Source organism: Nycticebus coucang, chromosome 6 (genome assembly GCF_027406575.1).
Source record: "Nycticebus coucang isolate mNycCou1 chromosome 6, mNycCou1.pri, whole genome shotgun sequence".
In the NCBI taxonomy this organism is placed as follows: Eukaryota; Metazoa; Chordata; class Mammalia; order Primates; family Lorisidae; genus Nycticebus; species Nycticebus coucang.
The window spans coordinates 125,787,258-125,808,608 of record NC_069785.1 but is presented as its reverse complement, the minus strand read 5'-3'; the positions used below and the strand labels follow the sequence as shown (position 1 = coordinate 125,808,608).

General features: G+C 40.9%; 1 protein-coding gene across 5 annotated transcripts; it reads right to left on the bottom strand.

Moving 5' to 3' along the window:
- Window positions 1-840: 840 nt before the first annotated feature.
- Window positions 841-21,039, bottom strand: SC5D (sterol-C5-desaturase). 5 transcript variants are annotated; one of them, XM_053593904.1, is made up of 6 exons: window positions 15,063-15,236; window positions 5,640-5,857; window positions 4,658-4,790; window positions 2,729-2,829; window positions 2,284-2,368; window positions 841-1,509 (listed from the first exon to the last, which is right to left on the bottom strand). In XM_053593904.1, exons 2-6 carry the CDS (start codon window positions 5,847-5,849, stop codon window positions 1,478-1,480), a joined length of 561 nt encoding a protein of 186 aa, XP_053449879.1. In that variant the 5' UTR covers window positions 5,850-5,857; window positions 15,063-15,236; the 3' UTR covers window positions 841-1,477. The 5 variants fall into 5 exon arrangements, with proteins under 5 accessions (XP_053449879.1, XP_053449876.1, XP_053449875.1 ...); XM_053593901.1 differs by lacking the exon at window positions 15,063-15,236 and adding an exon at window positions 20,630-21,039 and having other exon boundaries at window positions 841-2,368; XM_053593900.1 differs by having other exon boundaries at window positions 841-2,368.
- Window positions 21,040-21,351: the final 312 nt, after the last annotated feature.

The following is a 21,351-nucleotide window of genomic DNA, read 5'->3' as shown; positions in this document are numbered from 1 at the left end:
GAATAAACGACATGGATGTGGCCAAGTGGCCAACTGTTCAAGAGACTGTGTCCTCTCCTGCCAGACACACAGCTAAACACACTTCCCAGAATCTCCCCGTTAGGCAGGTCAGATGACTGAGTTTTATCTGGACTGTGGACAGAAGGGATATATATGTACCACGTCCAAGCCTGAACCATACAAATGTTCCATGCACCATCTTTTCCTTCTTTCCCTATGTGTTCCTTCAACAAAGAGGGCTCGACAGACTCAAAGGCAGAGCCCAAAGACAGGTCACAGAACAACATGGAAAGCTGCCCACTGAGCACAAGTGTCCACAGGGGACTTCACAGGAGAGAGAAACAACCCTTGGAATAGTTAACCTCTCTGGGTCTTAGTTTGTTCATGTTAAAGTTTGTCTACTTCCTGGCAAAGAGGAAACGCTCAGTAAATATTAGCTGTTATTATTAGGAAACAAAGTTTACCTCTCCTTAATTTTCTTCTTTTTCATGGGCAAAATAGAGCACTGGTCGGGGGGGATTAGCGGAAAACACTCAACTGAATTTATCTGTTACAAAATACTAATTGGTACATTAAAGACACTATGTAACAATAACTCAAAGACAAAATACATTTTCTTCTAGATCTTGGGCATTAAATTTGATGACTGGTCTCTTGCTAAAACAGTCAAATCTAATAAAGATGTGAAATATAAAAAGAATGTGATACCCCACCTCTTTCTCTCCTTGACATTGGTTATCTGGTGATGTTCTAAAACACATTTTTCTATGGGTGCAATTTGGCAATTAAAAAATCTGTGCAAAGAATACTTTGTGCTATGACAGTATTTAACTGATACAGTTTAATAACAGTAATTATCACACTTTATTGATTTTGCATAAATAGTTTATAGAATGCCTTTACAAACCACATTTTCCCAATATATTTATAACACAAATTTCTTCATGAAAGTATTTGTTGAATCTTTATGCAGAGGAATTGGGGAAAAAGGAAGGAGAAGGAGAAGGAGATTTCAAAACAAAGTCACCTATACAAGTGAGGAGTCCAAATAGTTCACAATTATTTCCTTTTATAAAATAATTACAGGCTTGTAACTTTGAGACATCAAAAGTGCAGTGCATTAATTAAAAAATTAGGACTACCAAATATATTACCTGGGCCTCAAATTTCTTTTCCTAAATATATGCAGGTTCACATATCCTTATCATTATTAAATAATGGTCTTAAACCATCAAAACCTTCAGTTACATAAACCCAGATGTGTATTAACTCATGGTAGTATTAATATTTTTCAAATTCCAATTTACTTATTCATCAGTAAAATGTAGTATTTGATAATATCTCAAGAATGAGCCTCCTAAGTGTAGGAAGATGAGAGTCTTAATACACGTGCTATCAATCAGGTCACTTACATGGCTAATATATCCAAGTTTTTTTCACACTGATGTTTCCACTTCCAAAGCACTATAAACAGTCATTATCCTGCCAATACTGAAGAATTAACCATTCCTGAAACAAGGAACAATTTTTATATTAGCATTTCTTGGTTATGGTTCTTAGTCTCAGTATTATTAAGCACAATAAATTTTTCCTAATGAACGTGGATGATTAAGGCAAAAGGATAAATCCTAGTACCCTAAATAATTTGTTCTCTATTTTATTTAAAATTGCTGTTGAGGCTGTACAAACAGATGTGCTGGCTAGAAAACACGTTGTCCCTTGGATAAATATCTGGTGTTTTAAGCACAAGATTAAAATCTTGGTATTCACTTCATCTTCTTATTACCATTCACGATCATTTCTCAGCAGTACTCAAAATGCTGATTTACACATGATACCAACGCTATGCATCTTGGCTGTACATAGAGTGTTTTTCCTTATTAAAAACATTTAAGAATAATTGGGCAATCATCTACTCAGTCTTTGTAAATTCTCCATTGAGTAATTTTTCATTTTTACCACCCTTTTCTGAATGGCTGTTGCACATTTCTTCCGTCAACTTCTTCACATAACTAAGTGGTCCCTTTCCCTCAAAGGAGGAAGGATTTTTGAATGAGCCTCCAATTCTGTCCCACAATGTGAAATACTGTCCATAGTTGCAGTCAAAAAACATGTGGTGGTCTGTATGATGAGCTGAGCCATTAATAAATGGCATTAAGATCTGGGGGACACGGAAATCACCATCATGAATGGAAACTGTCCAGATATTAACCAAGACATACAAACCTAAATAAACCACCTTATGTAATGGGAAAACAAAAGGGTATATATGGTAAGGTAGACCTTGCAGGAAGCCGTCCATAGGGTGAAAAGCATGACTTGCAAATGGGGTAGGGATCTTCCAAATATGATGAGGTTTATGTATATGCTACGGAAGAAAAGGACACAGTTAGCACCACAAAACTTTACCAGGTGTAACATTATAACATTCCACTTAGCTTTCTATACTCATGTGGTGGAAATCACCTAACTAGAAAATCCTTTTGAAATTAGCAAAATCATTTTATAAAATGCCCTTCTTTTTTTTTTTTTTACCAAAAAACAGACAAATTTTAAGGCAGATTCATGAAGAATATGAACAAAATGAACCTAATAATACCTGTCATGGCTATGTCTACTTGGGCGTTTAATATAGTGAGAGGAAATTCTTGGAAACTGAGAAGAGAACTGATAATCATACGTTGTTGAACTGTGTAGTATATTTTCTTTCCCCTACAAATGACTCTACCTTGTATACCAGCCTGTGATGAAGGCCTCTGTGAATCCAGTAGATGAGCATGTCAGTGAAAAAGAGGAAAGACACCACACTGACCAGTACCTGGAACCAGCCTGGAGGAGAGAACAGCAAACAGAGTCACCAAAAGTGGGCTCCCAGGATTAGAGTTTACTTTTTACTACGTACCTGTCCATCTAAGTGAAAAATAGGATTCTAGACTATAACAATATAAACTCATCTCCCTTGACTCCCTGGAATCTGGTCATTTCCTCATTACCTTCTCATTAAGTACATGAAATACCTCACCTAGGTATTTCCTAATTAAACCATAAAGATGTTGATGAGACAGAAGAGGATACTCTTACGACATCTTTACTATTGAAATTACTGAGTTCATTTCATTCATGTTACTATTCCTACAATCTATCTTGACATATTATCTCCCTGCTTAAAACTTTATTGTCCACTAATACCTTAAGCCTAGTATTCACTCCATAACTCACCCCATGCTGGTATTTCCAACCTCATCCTTCCTGTACTTCAGCTCTAACTGGGCTGGTTACTCAATGTTCCCCCAATGTCTTGGAGCTCTTACCTCTGTACCTCCTCTCCTACTTTTCCAAGAATCTAGAACGCCCTCCCTCCCCTTATTTTTACTCATAATCCTACCTATTTTTCAAGGCCCAGCTAATTCATCACCCTAATACATAATTTTTTGTTCCTTCATGGGTATTGGTGCTGGCAAACCTGGGTTCACTCAAGTCATAGATCCAACCCCAATTTGTTACTGAAACTCTCCGTATACTTCATTTACTTACCTATAAAAGTAGCATAGTAATAACACCTACCTCATAGATTTGTTGTAGAAAAACTGGACTGATACATGGGAAGAGTTTAGCACATATCAACACTCAATAAATACTATTACTCTTACTTTCTATATACTAGATACTAAAAATGTATCTTAAAATTCACTTCACAAGAATTTAGCACTGCAGGACTGTTTTGCAAAGAAAAAATGATTCTAACAACCTGAAGGTCTAACTTTTAGAGATCCTTCCCCCAAATTACGGATGTCCACAAAATAAAATGCTGTCACTATTGTATAACATCAATATTTACTGTCATGAAAATAGGGGCACACATATTGCTAAGAGAAAAAAACCTCAGGGTCCGAATCAGTCTGCATAGCAGGACTTCATTGGTGTAAATAGTGAAGTCTACAGGCACAGACAGAGGAAGGATAGAAACCAAAAGATTCACGGTTTCTAAGGAGGAGGATGAGAAGGTTTTTAATCTTTATTTTCTGATTTTCAACAATTACCTATACTACTCACGTTGTTGTTGTTGTTTTTATTTTTAGAAGTTTCAATGCAGTAACAAAAATAGAATAATGATGGGATGTAGAGCTAATCACTCCAGTTTTCCTTCAGGCACAATCTCATCTACAACAGACTTAAAATTGACAGAACTGAAGAAAGGTATATATATAAGTGGCAAGACATGAATAAGGAAATAGAACATTTTAAAAAACCTGAATAATTTATAATTATTTAAAAGGAGAAAAAAAGGGCCAGGCTCAAGGTGGCTCATGCCCGTAAATCCTCATACTTGGAGAGGCCGAGGCAGGTGGATTGCCTCAGCTCAGGAGTTCAAGACCTGCCTGAGTAGAGCAAGACCCCATCTCTACAAATAGCCAGCTGTTGTTGTGGCACCTATAGTCCCAGCTACTCGAGAGGCTAAGGCAAGGGGATTGCTTAAGCCCTAGAGTTTGAGGTTGCTATGAGCTATGACGCCATGGCACTCTACCCAAAGAGACAGAGTGAGACTCCGTCTCAAAACAATAAAGAGAAGAGAAGAGAAAAAAAGATGCACATTTGGACATTTGGTTGTTTAAAGAAACCCAGACCAGTTTTGCTGACATTCCTGGCACTTACTTACCATTTGGGAACTCTCCTACATCATCATATAATTTGCTGTAACCTCTCAACTCCAGCAGGAACAGGCCCACGGTAGGAATACTCATCCATGGCAAGGCCTGGACAGTATGCTTAATCTCTCGAGAAACTTGATTCTGAAAATGAAATTTCCAATGCTTAAAAATCACAAAATCTATGTTGCACAAAAGTAGCATAAACTTGTTTTGAACAGGATTTTAAAAATGTCTTTTATATGAAAGAGTTTACCTCCAAACTGTTCCTATTAAAATTTTAATACATGGAAATGGATAAGAAAGACATTCCTTTTGTACTGAGCAAATGAAATAAATGTGTTAAATTCTAAAATCTTCCTCCTTCCCACAAGATCTGTATTCTAAATATCTATGATGGAATAATCATTTCTTTCATAATTAACTTCCATCCCCATCCTATTTTTTGGATATTGGTCGGTCCTTAAAGTAACAAATACGAATAACTGAAATGCAAACATAATTTCTAAATCACTCTAAAATGAGTTTGAATTCCCTTACAAGAAAAAATCCACAACATGGCAAAAACATTTCAGTTTGTAAAAGTCATATATTAAAAATAATTACGTAAAGGTGTATGTTTATTTCTTCAATATCAGCATAGATGCTCTCTTCTATGTATCTAACGAGATAAGATACCAGATTTATGGGTTTTTAAAAAAGCTAGATTTGTGCGTGGTGCCTGTGGTTCAAGGAGTAGGGCACTGTCCCCATATACCAGAGGTGGGGGTTCAAACCCAGCCCCAGCCAAAAACTGCAAAAAAATAAATAAATAAAAAGCTAGATTTGTTTAAGTTAAGGGAAGGAGAGAGGGATTAGTACTCACAAAAATATCTAACTCATTTGGGGCTAATCTCAAAACAATTTAATTATGTATAACTAGTTTAATTTGAAAATCTCACAGATTTTTTTTACTATAGTAATAGTTAGAAAATAGTTAAGAAAATCTCATACCTTTAAAAATTGTGGATGTTTCATTAATGAATGATCATAGACAAAATAATAGCTCAGTGTTGCACAGGCGAAATAAAGGATATAAGCACCAATATTTGTTACAATCAGGAGACTGATAGTTTGTCGGAAGATGTCATCCTCTGGCCACGTGGCTGGATATACGTATGGCGTAAAAAAATAATAATCAGCAGCATTGAGTACAAGATCCATCTTAGCCCCTGAAAGATAAGCACATTTAACAGTCACTTTATTTACCATGTCTACAATTTTCTGAGCAAAAAATTTTTTAGAAAATATATCTGAAGTTCCTGATTTGAGAACAATCAGATGTGGTAGAAGTCTCTTGCCACCAGAATCCTCTTCAAAGTGAGAAGCAACTAAAATACCATGTCAAGTTCAATCTCCTCATATCCTATAAAGGGACACTAAAGCTCAGTTACAGAAACTGAGGCTGGGACATTCTTCTCTAAGGTCATCAAGCTATTAAGCCCAGACCTATACGCATTTTAGTGCTTCAAGTTTCAGCTACATTTCCCTCCTTCAAGAACCCACATTTCAAGATTTTTATTTCAGACAGAAACAAAGATAAAATAAGATAAACTCTCTAAAAGATATCTATGCTGCCAACACAATCACAGAAATCAGGGACTACCTGTTCTCATGACACTCCCTGAACCAAGGTGTAAGTATTCTCTTGTTTTAAATAGAGATAGGGTCTAGCTCTGTTGCCCAGGCTGGAGTGTAGTGGCATCATAGCTCACATCAACCTCAAATTCCCAGACTCCAGTGATCCTCCTGCGTAAGGCTCCCAAGTAGCTGGGGCTAAAGATGTGTACCAACACTCCTGGCTTATTTTTTCTATTTTCAGTAGAGACAGGTCTAGCTCTTGCTCAGGCTGGTCTCAAACTGCTGAGCACAAGAGGTCCTCCCACCTTGGTCTCCCAGAGTGCTAGGATTACAGGTATAGCTAGTATACTGGACAAGGAAGCATTCATTTTTTTTTAAAGACACAGTCTCACTTTGTTGCTCTCAGTAGAGTGTTATGATGCCACAGCAACCTCAAACTCTTGGGCTCAAGTGATCCTCTTGCCTCAGCCTTCCAAATAGCTGGAACTACAGGCTTATATAACAACACCTGGACATTTTTAGAGACAGGGTCTTACTCTTGCTCAGGCTGGTCTTGAACTTCCCAGCTCAGGCAATCTACCTGCCTCCGGTCTCCCAAAGTCATAGGATTACGGGCGTGAGCCACTGTGCTCGGCCTCCAAGAAGTATTCTTCGGATTAAGAACTAGAACACATTTATTTCTCTCTCCCCAATCAACATTCTAGATCAGGAGTTGGCAAACTGCAGCCCACGGGCCAAACTCAGCCTGTTTGTATAAAAAAGCTTTATTGGAACACAGATGTTGACATTGTCTGTTTTCTACTACAAAAGAAGGGTGGAGTCACTGCAACAGAAAGGGTTTGGCCAACAAAGCCAAAGATATTTACCATGTGGCCCTTTACAGAAAGTTTGCCAATTCCTGTCCAGATGCTTAAACTTTAAAAATCTTCAGGTCAATTAAAAAAATACTTAAGTCTGTTCTATACTCATGGTCCTGGTAAAGTATAGTCCAGTGCCATTAATGGTAAGCATGTAATCTATCACTTATGATCTTCTCACTCATTCTTTGTTGCACTGTTTGCAGAGGAAAATGTGTTCACCATCTAAGTAATAAGATGCTCTCATTTGTAATTGAGATTTTTAAACACCACCAACAAAAAACCAGTCTGCAAGCTGCCTACTCTCAGTAGACTCAGGTATTCAAATGGCCTTTATCTCCTACATATTGAGCTGTGTAAGCAAAGATCAACTTATGAAATAAAATAGCCTACAAGAAAGGAAAATTCTGGAAATATTTATTGATTTATTTGTAGCCTATTTCCTCCACTAGATTCCCCATGAGTTTTCTCCCACTAAATCCCCACAGGAATTTAGAAAGTCACTTTAATAATTCCTATAGTTCCTAGCACTCTGGGAGGCCACGGTGGATGGATTGCTTGAACTTATGAGTTTGAGACCAGCCTGAGCAAGAGCAAGATTCTGTCTTTAAAAAATGGTCGGGTGTTGTGGTGGGTGCCTTAGTCTCATGTACTCCCTACTGGGGAGGCAAGAATCACTTGAGCCCAGGGGTTTGAGGTTGCTGTGAGCTATGACATCACAGCATTAGTCTACCCAGGGGGACAAAGAGAGACTCTGTCTACAAAAAAAAAAAAAAAAAAGACACGAAATAAAAATCATAATAGTTCAATATGAGAAACTGATATAAAAAGACTAATGAGAAGTTTGGCTTTCCCAAGTGCCCATCGACCCACGAATGGACTAGCAAATTGTGGTACATGTATACCATGGAATACTATGCAACCTTAAAGAAAGATGGAGACTTTACCTCTTTTATGTTTACATGGATGGAGCTGGAACATATTCTTCTTAGCAAAGTATCTCAGGAATGGAAGAAAAAGTATCCAACGTACTCAGCCCTACTATGAAGCTAAATTATAGCTTTCACATGAAGACTATAACCCAACTATAGCACAAGACTATGGGGAAAGGGCCAAGGAAGGGGAAGGAGGGGGAAGGTTTTGGTGGAGGCAGGGTAATGCGTGGGGCCACATCTATGGTGCATCTTTAGAATGGGTACAGGCGATTGCACTAATGTACACAGCTATGATTTAACAAAAAAAAAAAAAAAAGAAGTTTGGCTTTCACCCACATATCTGTAAATACAAATGTCATCTCACTCCAGCTGTCTGGGTGACCATATTTGTCAGTTTCTCATGAATCCTTCTGTCTTTTTTTAATGTCAGATCAAACAACTACTAACTTTTCTTTCCCTCTTTCCTTACAAAACTGCCATGCTATGTACACCGGGAAGTTCCCTTCTTCTTTTATTTAATAGTATTTTAGAGATATTTCCATCTCTATATAAAGAACATCCTCCTTTTTTTGTTTTTAAGTAAGTAATTTTTTGAGGTACAATCCACATACCATAAAATTCACCCCTTTAAAGATTATGATTCACTTGTTTTTCAGCATATTCTCAGAGCTATGTAATCATTACCAATGTGTAGTTTCAGAACCTTTTTACTTCCACAAAGAGAAACCCCATCCCCTACTGTTGAGCTCTTGGGATGTGCAGTTTAATGTTTGTCATCAAATTCAGACAGTTTGGAGCCCCTACTTATTACAATGCACTCGGAACACACTTCTCTCTTCTCCTTCTGGGACTCCCATTGTGCTTATGCTGCTATGCTCCATGGGGTCCACCAAATCTCTGGGGCTCCGCTCATTTTTCTTCATTCCCTTTTCTTTCTATTCCTGACTATATGATCTCAAGTGACCTATCTTCAGATTCTTAATTCTGTGTTCTGTCAGCTCATATCTGCTGTTAGGCTAAACAGTTAATTTTTAATTTTATTAAAAAGTTATTGTCATTTTCTATTTTTACATTTCCATTTGGTTCCTTAAAAATAATTTCTATCACTTCATTGATATTCTCTACTTGGTGGGAAACTGTTCACATAAGTTTCTTTTAGTTGTATACACAAACTGTTGTTCAGCTCTTTTAACATGTTTATAGTACGTGATTAGGGTCTTTGTCCAGTAAGTCCAACACCTGGGCTTTCTCAGGGACAGTTCCTATTGATTGCCTTTTTGTGTGTTTGGGCCATATTTTGTTTCTTTGTGTTTCATAATTGTTTGCAAAAAAGTGAACATTTTAAATAATACAATGTAGTAACTCTGGAAATCAGATTCTCTGTATGTCCCACCCTCCACCCCAGGGATTCTCTGTGCATTTAAGTGACTTTCCTGGACTAACTGTATAGTCCCTGTATCTTTTGTTATGTGCAGACACTGAAGTCTTACTAATGACTGGAAAAATGTTCTCAAATGCCGTGAACCAGTTAAGTCTCCAATCCTTTGAGAAGGTGCTGTTAGGCCGTTTTCAGTACTTCTGTGGGCAGTCTACAACTCTTGCCTAGCCTTCACATTTTGCTTGCACAAACCCTCAAGGTCAGCTAAAGATTAGAGTCAGCACCTTCTCCCATCTTTCTTGGTTATGTACACTGCCCTGCTTCTGGGAATCATTCTAGAATCCCAGGAAAATCTGAGAGCTTTTCAAAGCCTCCTGTGGACATCTGAGTCTTCTGTGTTTTCTTTTACTACTTTTGGTCAGGCTCTTATTAGTGCCATCTGTTAACAGTGCCTCCAGCAGCTATGATATTAAACTATGATTCTTCTTGACACACATACTAGGGACAAGAGTAATCATACCACACAAGCTCTAAGGTGAAATAAATAAAACCTTTGAGCACTACCAGAGGTCAAATGATCTCATGCATGGTGGTAGTTCCCACGCTCTCTCCTTCAGGAGGATGTCAGACAGACACACCAGCCACAAGCTCCCACAACTACTTCATATTCTGTGCTGGAACTAATGACAGATGTTCCATTCTTGCTCATTGTTTTCCAGTGAGGTACAATTCACATACCATATTATTTTCACATGCAATTAAACCCAAAGGAATAACACCACCACCAGTACCAGCAAACAGGCAGGAATGCCTAGTAGGCACCGCATCAGATGAGTCAGGGTCTGTCATCAAATGAGTTTAAGCACTGAACTTAAAACAAAACAAAATAACAGTTTGGTTTCCAGGGTCTTCCACACTCCCAAATTGTGGCTAAGGGATTATGAACCCGATAGCCAATCGGTAGCTTCCAATCTTTTGCTATTACAAATAGGACTACAATGGGGCGGCGCCTGTGGCTCAGTGAGTAAGGTGCCGGCCTCATATACCAAGGGTAGCGGGTTCGAACCCAGCCCCGGCCAAACTGCAACAAAAAAATAGCCGGGCATTGTGGCAGGCACCTGTTGTCCCAACTGCTCGGGAGACTGGAGGCAAGAGTATCACCTAAGCCCAAGAGCTGGAAGTTGCTGTGAGCCATGTGACATCATGGCTCTCTACTGAGGGCAGTAAAGTAAGACTCTGTCTCTACAAACAAACAAACAAACAAACAAAAAAACAGGGCTACAATGTCTAATCTCGCATTGGGTTAATATCTACAAGCAGAAGAGCTATGTCAATGAGCAATGAGTTACTGCATTCCTACTTTTCATAGATATTGATAATTGCTGTCCTTAGGGGTTGTACTATTTTGTAAGTCTTGAAACAATGTAGGATAGTACCTAGTTCTCTACAATCTTACCAACAAAGGATACCAACAAACTTTTGCAAGGCATTAATCTAATAGGAAAAAAAGTATATCCTGGTGTATACTTAATGTACGTTTACTTTATTGCAAATGAAGATGAACATTTATGTTTAGAATAATTTATATTTTTTCTGTGTTTATCTGTTTTTATCCTTTGCCCATTTTCTCACTGAAATTTTAGTCTCTTCATAAAAGTCAAATTCTAGAAGCGCCTTACTTATTAGGGAGTTTAGCCCTTTGTTTATGATATGAATTATGAACATTTTCTCGCTGTCGGGGAAAAGAAAAATTTAATTAACACAAAATGCCAGATAGTAACATATATCCCTCATCATATATGCTATTGTTAATTCATTCGAATAATAATTTATTAAGTGTTAAGCACTACACTAGGTACTGAGCATACAAAGATTTAAAAAGATACAGTGTAGATCAGTTTTAAAGCTAAGGCAACTCCACAAACAAATAATTCCATCAATGTGACAAGTGCTATAATAAAGACGTATATGCAAATTCTATGAAATCAGAAGACAACACAAGTACCTCGGCTTCCAGTAAAAGGCTTCTTAGTGAATATGACATTAGATTTGGGTTTTGAAGGACATCACCAGAAAGAAAAGGTCAGAGTTAGCCATTTCAAATAAAGTAGCAAGTGCAAAGCACAGGTCGTGGCAAGTTCATGGCTTGCTGCGCGGCCGGTGGCCAAGAAACAGTGTGATCAGCGTCAGGCAGAGGGAAGAACCTGATAAGAGAAGGCTGGTGTTAAGACTATGAAAGGATCCACCATGCTATTAAGAATTTGACTTTTCTTTATCACACACAATGGGGAAAAACACTAAAGATTTCTGATGGAAAAAGGGATAACTAGATCCATATTTCATAAAAAATATTCCATTAGAAATATGGAATACCAATCAGAAGCAGGGAGATTAGTCTGGTGGCTCCTGTGGTTGACACACCAGAGACAATGACAGCCTGATCTCAGGCAGCGGAGGAAGAAATAAAGGAAGAAATAAATCCACAGGACTTGACTAACTCGCAGATGTTGGAATGTGAAAAAGTAAAAATCTAGGATGACTGAGATTGTAGCTTGCCTCAGTGGATGGTGGTGTCATGATAACTGCAGTAGAGATATGGGCACAGCTCGTAGACAGATGCTGGTAGGGTAGGTCTGGAGTGGTTTATGTAATGATGGTTTCAATTTGGATCTTAAAATCTAATTACCTGTAGCTCACCTGGGTTTCCAGGCACAAGAAGTAGGCCACATGTAAATATGAAGCTGAAATTCAAAAGCAAGCCTTGCATACAGATAGTAGTTGAACTCATAAGTATGAAGATGGTCAAGGAGGCAGTGTAGCAGAAGTTCACTACACATTTAGTAATTGGAAAGGATGCTATACCCCACTAAAGGTTGCTAAGAGCTGACAGACTAATCTGCGTGTTACCTACAGTGCTACACACCCTAATTCAGTAAGTTCCCAGATACAGCAAAAAAGATTTAAACATTACCTAGGAATTTTCTGCATTCAATCTTAAATATCAGATATAAGCAAAAACCTTAATGAGTCCCTAACTTAAAAAAGCTCTTCAATGTTGCTTTTACCTGAAGACTATGCTAATTGTGTTAATTTGCCTATTTCCTGCACATGATTGCTATAACAGTAAACCAGTGCCTGGAAGGGAATAGTCAACTTAAAGGCAAATTAGACACTGAAATTAAACCTGTTTTAAGTGTAGAATTTTAGTTTCCAATAATTCTATTTGTCAAATATAGTAATTATGTACTTGTTAGCATAGAGCTGTAATTTCTGATGTCTAACACATAAAATCTTCTGAAATCAATAATATCTGGACCTTGCCATTAAATTTTGAGGCAAGTTTATATTAAAAAACCCCCATCTGTAAAATGGAGGTAACATGTCTACAGTATAGGACTGTTGTGAACTTCAGAGACCCTAACTGACACATACAAGGTAATAAATAAGAGCTGTTATTATTATTGATAAGGGAGCTGAGAATGAGTCAAAATTAATGTCATATAAGACAAAAAAGGTGCTTTTTAACTCTCCTTTGAAAAATAATTGACAGTAGCTAATATTTACTACATACTAGGCACTATAAATATTTTGCATGTATTAACTCACTTAACCCTTTCAAGAAACTCCAAGAATTAGGTAATATATTTATTATTCTTATTTTAGAGAAGGTAGGCCCAGAAAATTTAAGTAACTTGCCCAGAGTCATAAAATAAATACATACTGGAGCAGGATGCAAACACACATACACTGGTTGCAAAGTCCATGGACTTTCACCAAGTTCTACTCCCTCTTTACCACTACCTCAACTCATCAACAACCTAATTTTAAACTATTCTACACTACCACTCCGGGAGGCCGAGGCGGGTGGAATGCTTGAGCTTCGAGTTCAAGACAAGCCTGAGCAAGAGCAAGAGACCCTGTTTCTAAAAATAAGCTGGGCATTGTGGTGGGCATCTGTAGTCCCAGCTACTCCGGAGGCTGAGGCAAGAGAATCACTTGAGCCCAAGAGTTTGATGTTGCTGTGAGCTATAACACCATAGCACTTTACCCAGGGTGACAAAGTGAGACTCTGTCTCAAAAACAAAAAAAACTCTACAAACTTACATAATTTTGCATGCAAGTTTAAGGAGTGATAACCCTGAATAAGAGGCTCCACAGGCCATACATACCCCTGCTTAAAACAGAAGCTGATATCAAATATTATTTTACCTTTGCAGAAATAAAGAAACCTTTTCTTAAAATACAATTATCAATAGAACAATATTGGGCTTTGAACAGCCGAGTCTATCATTAACTTTTTGCTTCACTTAAAAAGCATAGACAATAGCTAACATTTATTGACAACCAAGTATTATTTTAAGCACTTTTGTTTATAGCCTTATCTAATTCTCACAACTGCAGGAGAGTACTTCTATATCCCTACTATACAGATAGGGAAACGGAGGTCAGGGTGTTTCTTTTGTGTGTGTGTGTGTGTGTGTGTGTGTGTGGTTTTTGGCCAGGGCTGGGTTTGAACCCGCCACCTCCGGCATATGGGACCAGCGCCCTACTCTTTGAACCACAGGCGCCACCCGAGGTCAGGGTGTTTAAATAACTTGTTCAGTGACAACCACTGTGATGTACATTCCAGAGCCTGTTCTCTTTGTTACATTATGTTATTTCTCAAGATGTTTCATGTGCAGATGGAAATTTCATCCTAACTACATTACATAATGAATGGAAAAGCACTCTATAAATGATCAGGGGTCATATATTTATAATCAACAGATATTTATCATTAAAACTTAAAAACTTAAAAATGATATAAACATAATCGCATTAAAGGCTTTGGCTAAAAGTACCAGGCTGCCACAAACTTCCCAGTTTGGAAACTTTATCTATTGAGGGAATGTTTCCTTCACCTATACCACCTCCAAATCTTCGCTGCTGCAACCTACGGATGGCAGGATACCTGAGTCTTCCTTTTACAATGCTGAAGTAATAGGTTTATTTCCCATTCTCTCCTAGTCTGTTCTAGCCCTAAATTGTTGTCCCTCCACCCGAATTTCATTAGGCCCAAGTAACTGAGGCTTGTACTGCAACGGTCAGGAGGTTACAACTCCCACCAATTCTTCAGCCTAATTCCTCTGCCCCTTAAAAAAAAAAAAAATCTCTCAAAGAATGAAGGAAAAAGTAAAGCGTTAGTGTTTGGCTGCCAGACTTGCCTGGGTAAGAGATCTGCACTGGCCAACTCCAAACACTGCATTTCCTTCAGGCCCCCACGCGTCGGTTCCTCCACGTCCAGGCCTCCCCATCCAACCCGAACTCCCCGCTCTCGCCAATGGCCGCTCCTCGGCCGGAGGTCCCGCAGCCCCGGCCGGCCAGGCCCGCGCGTCCCCAACGCCCGGCGCTCGCCCGGGCGCAGCCCTCGCAGCCCGCGGTAGGATGTCCGGCCACCTGCCAGCGTCTGCTACGGGTCACCGCGGGGGCAGGGCCGGCTTCTCGGCGGCGCTCCCAGCGCCCGTCCGCCGCCCGGCATTTAGGGAAAGCCTTCGGGGGACGCCCGCGGCGCGCGGAGAACCAGGAGGGCCCGGCGCGCCCCCATCTCCCCCAGGCGGGCGACATCCTCCTAACTTCTCTCGCTCACCTTTTCTGCCGCTCGCCTTCCGCCTCACCCGCCCGGGCCGCCTCAGAGGTATTCCGCCTCCTTCCCGGTCCACCCGCCGCGCCTCCCTGGCAGGGTCCTCGGCTGCTCTGCGCGCCTCGGTTCGCGGGGCTGACAGGGATGAAGCGCAGTCAGCGAGCGCGCAGGGCGGGGCGGAACGAGGGTCCACGCGCGGCGCGGCGGGCGCAGTCAGCCAATCAGGGGCCGGAGGCATAAGCTGATATGACGGCGGATCGCGCGACCCGGCGGCGCGCGGCTCTCCGAGGTCACGTGGGCGCTGAGCCCGCGGCCACGCCCCGGCAGGCTCCTGGAGGGCAGGGTGGGCGGGAACCCGATTGTGCGACTCAGGTGGTGCAGAATGGAGTTGCGTCATGTGTGTTTGTTTACTTGCTTTTTAACCGGCACGGGTGCTTGGTCTTGATAGTCCTACCAAGCAGGCTTACAGTATTTATTCAGCCATCCCTAAAATAGTGAGGTCCCGCAGCCGCCGGCCGGAGAACTGGCCGAAGTGGCCTCTGACACAGAGGTCGGAGGCCCTCTCCTCTTGCCAGGCAGGTGGAGATGTTTTTCAACACAGGGTCTGTGGCGTTGAGTGGCTGGAACCTGGGTGAACCGGTTTATGTAAGCTTTTACAGGGTGACAACGTGCCGATTGGGTGCATCTTACAAGGGTACATGTGAAATTTACTAGGTGTGGAATATAAATGTCCTAACACAATGACTAAGAAAATGCTGTGAAGACTATGTTAACCAGTTTGATGAAAATATTTCAAATTATATATAGAACCAGCACATTGTACCCCATGAGTGCATTAATGTACACAGCTATGATTTAATTAAAAAAAGAAAAGAAAAAGAAATGGACTGAGAGGCCTTTACCATAGTGCAGGTCTTTTTTTTTTTAAACATTCACAGTTATCACAAATTTAGTTTACAACTCTAATTGGCTTTTATTTACTATTCATGAATCAGGGCAGCATCATGATCCATAAGATAGAATAGGAGCTCCCATGTGGGGAACAGAGGAAGTTGGCTTTATGGGCAGAAAAGGGCTGAGTAAACAGAAATAAGTTATTTCAAAGTTACTTATAGGGTTAAAACAAATGGTTTTATTTTAAAGCTGACTGGTTTGTGTCAGCTCAGGTAAACTGGACACTTTCAGATTGGTTAGTATAAACACCCTGTTTTTGTTTTTCTGTTTTTGTTTTTTTGTTTAAAGAACTGGCTTCTTTCAAAGTGCAGTTTCATTAAGTGGCGTTTAGCATTGAAGACTCCATTCTAATTTGATGTGATCTGTCCAAAAACAATGGCCTACCATAAATTTCATTTAACAAGGCAAGGAAAATCTCTGCAGAGTACCAGGAATATTTGTAGGTTCTTAGAGTTTTGCTTGGGTGTGCCAGTGTGCAGTTCTCGTGTGTGTGTGTGTGTGTGTGTGTGTGTGTGTGTGTGTGGTAGTTAGCTGTCCCAAACATGAAATTTGGTGGTCACACTTGTAAATCAACCTTCTCAGGAGCCTCAAGTGTAATGGTTCTCAATGTGGGCTCTTGAGCCTGGAGTGTCAATATCATCTGGGAATAATTCCAAAAGGGAGGAGGGATAACTAGTCAGGGCTGTCCTGCCTTCTCCCCATGCCTGGCAACCAGCTTTAAGGTTTTTCTGAGGCTCCCTTGGCTAAGACGTGGGTCCATGCAGTTGGCTTGGGTGGGGCTTAAAATTTTATTTTGGCTCACACCTGTTACATTTTATGAGAGGCCATTGTTTTACTCATCTTCTTTACTAGATTCCAACAGACCAGATCAAACTAAAATGGAATCTCTCATGCTAAGTGCCACATGATTAAACTGAAACTGTAAGGAAATAGATAGACCCCCCAGACCAGTGTTTCCTGAAAACAGGAGATTCACAGCCACCAATCCAAAACAGCTCAATCTGAGTCATCAAAATAAGGAGGTCTCTTCTGCTCTAAACCTTAGCAAAAAAAGTAACCTAAGTCGTTTGATGTTAAGCAATCTGCTTGTCTCTGTTGTTCTGGGGGTTATTTTTGTTCCCACCTTACAAAAACAAAACCTTCTATAAAGCCCAGAAGAGCAGGAATTCTGTTCTATAGCATGAAATGCTGCCTGATTCTAGAATTGCAATTAGATCTTTAAACTTGCAATTTCCCCTTAACCTTGACTTAGTTTTCAAAATAAAAAAACAAAAACAAAGCATATTTCCTAACCTTTCTCAAGGCTAGGAAATATGACAACACTGAGCTTTGGTTGATGCAGAAGAGTAAGTGCCTGCAGCTAAAGAACAGAAAAAATGGGGGTATTCCAGGGACTGGGGGAAGGTTCAGGGTGACCATCTAGAAGTTGTTTTTTGTTTGTTTGTTTGTTTGTTTTTAATGTATGTACTTTTATTCTTTTTTGTTGCAGTTTGGCTGGGGCCAGGTTTGAACCCGCCACACTCAGTATATGGGGCGGGCGCCCTAATCACTGAGCCATAGGCGCCACCCTAGAAGTTCTTGAACAAGAATTTTTACTTGTTTTAATCTCTCCCCTTATTGGCCATTGATCCAACCAAACTGGACAGTCATATTTCTAGGTGAGTTTGAATGGGTGATTGATGTCAGTGGCCATGAAGATAAATTTGATTTGGTAGAGTTTTCTATTTTGCATTGGGACAAGAGATCCTTGCCCCACAAAGTGTGGGATATTCAGAATTTAAGGCTCTAAAAATGACTTTTGCCCATCTGGCCCAGCAAAAGGCAGGCGACGTTTACTCAGGAGGGAATTTGGATTATTCCCACACCAGTGACGGTAGTCAAAGAGGCCTCCATTTCCCAAGTAGGAGGCCAATCTCTGGTGGAAATAATTGTGATATCAGCACCAGTATCTATGATACCAGTGAATTGTCATTTATAGTCAGGAAAAGCAAAGGCTGTTTGGAATTGAAGGTTGTAAGGAAGAGACTGGTCAAAGGCGCTGGAGGTGGGGGGTGCCTGTCTGCCCTAATGGGGCAGTGGCCTCTGAAGCCCTGTGTGAGAACTGAGGGGTGGACACTAGAACCAGCTCCCCTCCCCCAGTTTCTCCACCGTAGGGAGAGATTGACTTTATCATCCAATTTAGAGTGGCATTGATTGGCCCAATGAAAGCCTTTGTTATATCTGGGACAGATCTTTTGGGGGAGATTGGATTTTTGTGGCTCGTTATCAGATTGAAGGGGACAGGACCTTTGGAAATGTCCATTTTGGTCACATTTAAAGCATCGTTTGTTAGTATTTAAAGCTGTGGCTAGGCCTTGAGCTTGGGCCTGTGCAGCAGCCTCACACTGGAAGCATTCAGAACAGACAATTTGGCAAGCTTTGATGAAATCAGTTATTAGAACAGGAAGCTTGCTTATGAAAATGGTCAAAATAACCTGCTGGCAATCAGCATTGGCACTGGTATGTTCCAACTGGTTTAAAGGACTTCACCAGCATCTGGGTGATCAATTTGGCGATCTATAGCTTGCTAAAGGTGATTGATAAAATCTAAATAGGGTTCTTTAGGCCCTTGCATGATGTTACCAAATGTGCCTGCAGGGGAACTAGGGCCAGGCACTTTTTAAACCAGCCTTTTACAGTGCAGAGGACCAAAGCTGGAAGACCCTATGATCCAGGTGCACTTGTTTTGTCCTGGAAAATTTGCCTGGGCCAGCAAGTATATCAAACAGAATACCATTATCTCTAGTTCCAGTGGTTTTTTTGACAATATGGAGACAATTTTCTTCCAATTCATGTAACCAAATGCTATATTGAGCAGGGGTAGTAACAGTTTTAACTAGAAGTCTCCAATGAGAAAGGGTCACGATGTTGCTATTAGAGATATTATTATGAAGGCCCTGGTGTAGCTATTCTGGATACCATTCTAGCTGCCGCCCCAAGAGTTTTCATAAGCTTAAATAGGAGGGCAACATATTTGGGGGCCCTTCTGCATTCAGAAATTTGAACAGGAAACGCCTGCAAAATTTCTTCAGGCTCAGAGTCTTCCTGCAAAGCTTCAGCAAGCATAGTTTCAAGAGATAATTTGTGAGGCTTGGGTGGGGAGGAAGCTGGGGCACCAGCTGTGAGTTAGGTGACAGTCTTTCCTCTTTTACCTGGGGAGGGGGGCTCCTCTTCCTTCTTTATAAGGGGGGTTAATGAAAGGGTCACTAGGGCATATTTAGAGGGATTTGGGAAAAGTGCCAACCTGGCAGGCTGCTGGGTTGAATTGGCCGTAGGCTACACAGCACAAATTCTAGAATCTAGAATTCAGGGGTCCTCAAACTGTGGCCCACGGGCCACGTGAGGCAGTGTGATTGTATTTGTTCCCGTTTTGTTTTTTTACTTCATAATAAGTTATGTGCAGGGTGCATAGGAATTTGTTCATGGTTTTTGTTTTTTTTTTAACCTATAGTCTTGCCCTCCAACAGTCTGAGGGACAGTGAACTGGCCCCCTGTTTAAAAAGTTTGAGGACCCCTGATGGTCCAATACTAGATGCCACCTGGGCCTAAAGATTGGGGTAAACAGGTGCCAGTTATCTCCCAGTCACTTAATTTCAAACTGCCTCTCTCCGGATACCACGGACACTGGTGGCTAATGCCAGTAAGAAGGGCTGTAAGGCCCTGGTCAGGACTTTACAGCTGGAGGCACAGAGGAGTTTTTGGAGTTGTAATCTGTGTGCTTTTGTTCTTTAGTAAAAGACTGACACATAACAACTGCAGGTAAAACATAAAAAATAGACAAAAAATATAAAAGCCACTCTCGGCTGGTGGAAAATCTTGATCAGATCCCTATACATGGAGCTCCCAAGTAAAATGGAAGACGTCCCAAGTAGTACGGGATGGGAGTTGGGGTGGGGGGCAAGGACACCACTGCCGTTCACTGGCCTACACAAAGAGAAAGTACTTAAATGGAGGTACAGGACACATGGAAGAAGGTAAAAGTGCCGCCAGAGCATGTCAGGAGGATCCGCAGTTTACAGTGTGCGGTGGGCGAGGGGGAACTCCCCACTTTACTTAAATGGGACAGTGCCAAAAGCAGGGAAAGGGTAAAAAGAAGCAAAGGGAATGGCTGACACCCTCGCACTCTGTCTGCCTCCCTTCCCAAAAGCCGCCTTCAAGAGAGCCGGAGAGCGGCACATCCAGACTGTCAAATGAGGCCATTTGTCCCCAGCAGACGGACAACCAGCGGGGAGAAGAGAGAAGGGAAGTTTTCCCAGCCTCTTAGCTACCAGCAGATCCACGTAAGCCCCCGATGAGGTCAGACCTGCTGTTGGAATCCCTCCTGCCTAAAAAAGGGGGGAGCCTGGAGGGGCTGCCTTATGCCACAGGAGGTTCTGGAGGAAACGGAGGAGCGGCACAGTGTGAGAAACTTGCTTGGTGCGAACTCCAACAGCAGATACTATAAAATGAGGCACAAGAAAGGAGAAAGGTGGGGTCCGGTAAGCAGAAATGGAGGAAGCGAAGATGAAGGGGAGATACAGGCTGAAGAGAGAGAGAACTAACCCCACCGTCAGGCTTTTGGCGCCTTTGTTCTCTCTTACCAAGAGATGAACGCGGCCAACCTGTGTGCCATCCTCCTGAGCGACTGTGAGATCACCGTGTTCCCTCTTAGCTCCATGCCTGGGCGTCAATTGTCGGGTCATCTCCTGTGGACCCCCAGCCTGGGTGAGTGTCGACAGGGGAAACAGCCCTTTATAGGATATTCGGTTTTTCTCTCGTTCCATAGGTTGCTTTTTTATTTTCTTGATTCTTCCCTTTGCTTTGAAGAAGTTTTTAGTTTGATGTAGTCCTGCTTGTTTGTTTCCTTTCGTAGGCCTGTGCTTTTTACGTGATAGCCAAAAACTCATTGCCAGGGCCAGTGTCAAGGAGCCTTTCATCCATGTTTTCTTCTAGGAGATGCACAGTGTCAGGTCTTACATTTAAGTCTCTAATCCATTTTGAGTTAACTTTTGGATATGTTATGCAATAAGGGTCCAAGTTCATTCTTTCCCATGTGGCTTTCCAGTTTTCCCAGCACTATTTATTAATAATTAAACAGGCTGTCCTTTCCTTATTGTGTTTTCTTAGTGGGCTTGTCAAAGATAAATTTGATTAATATGTGTCTGTTTATTTCTAGGCGCTGTATTCTGTTCCACTGGTCTATGCAAATCTATGCTGTGTTTTATGCAAATACTATGCTGTTTTGACTACTACAGCTTTGTCATCAATGGTCATGAGCCACATAATAACACAGTGGTCAATGATGGACCATCATCATATATCA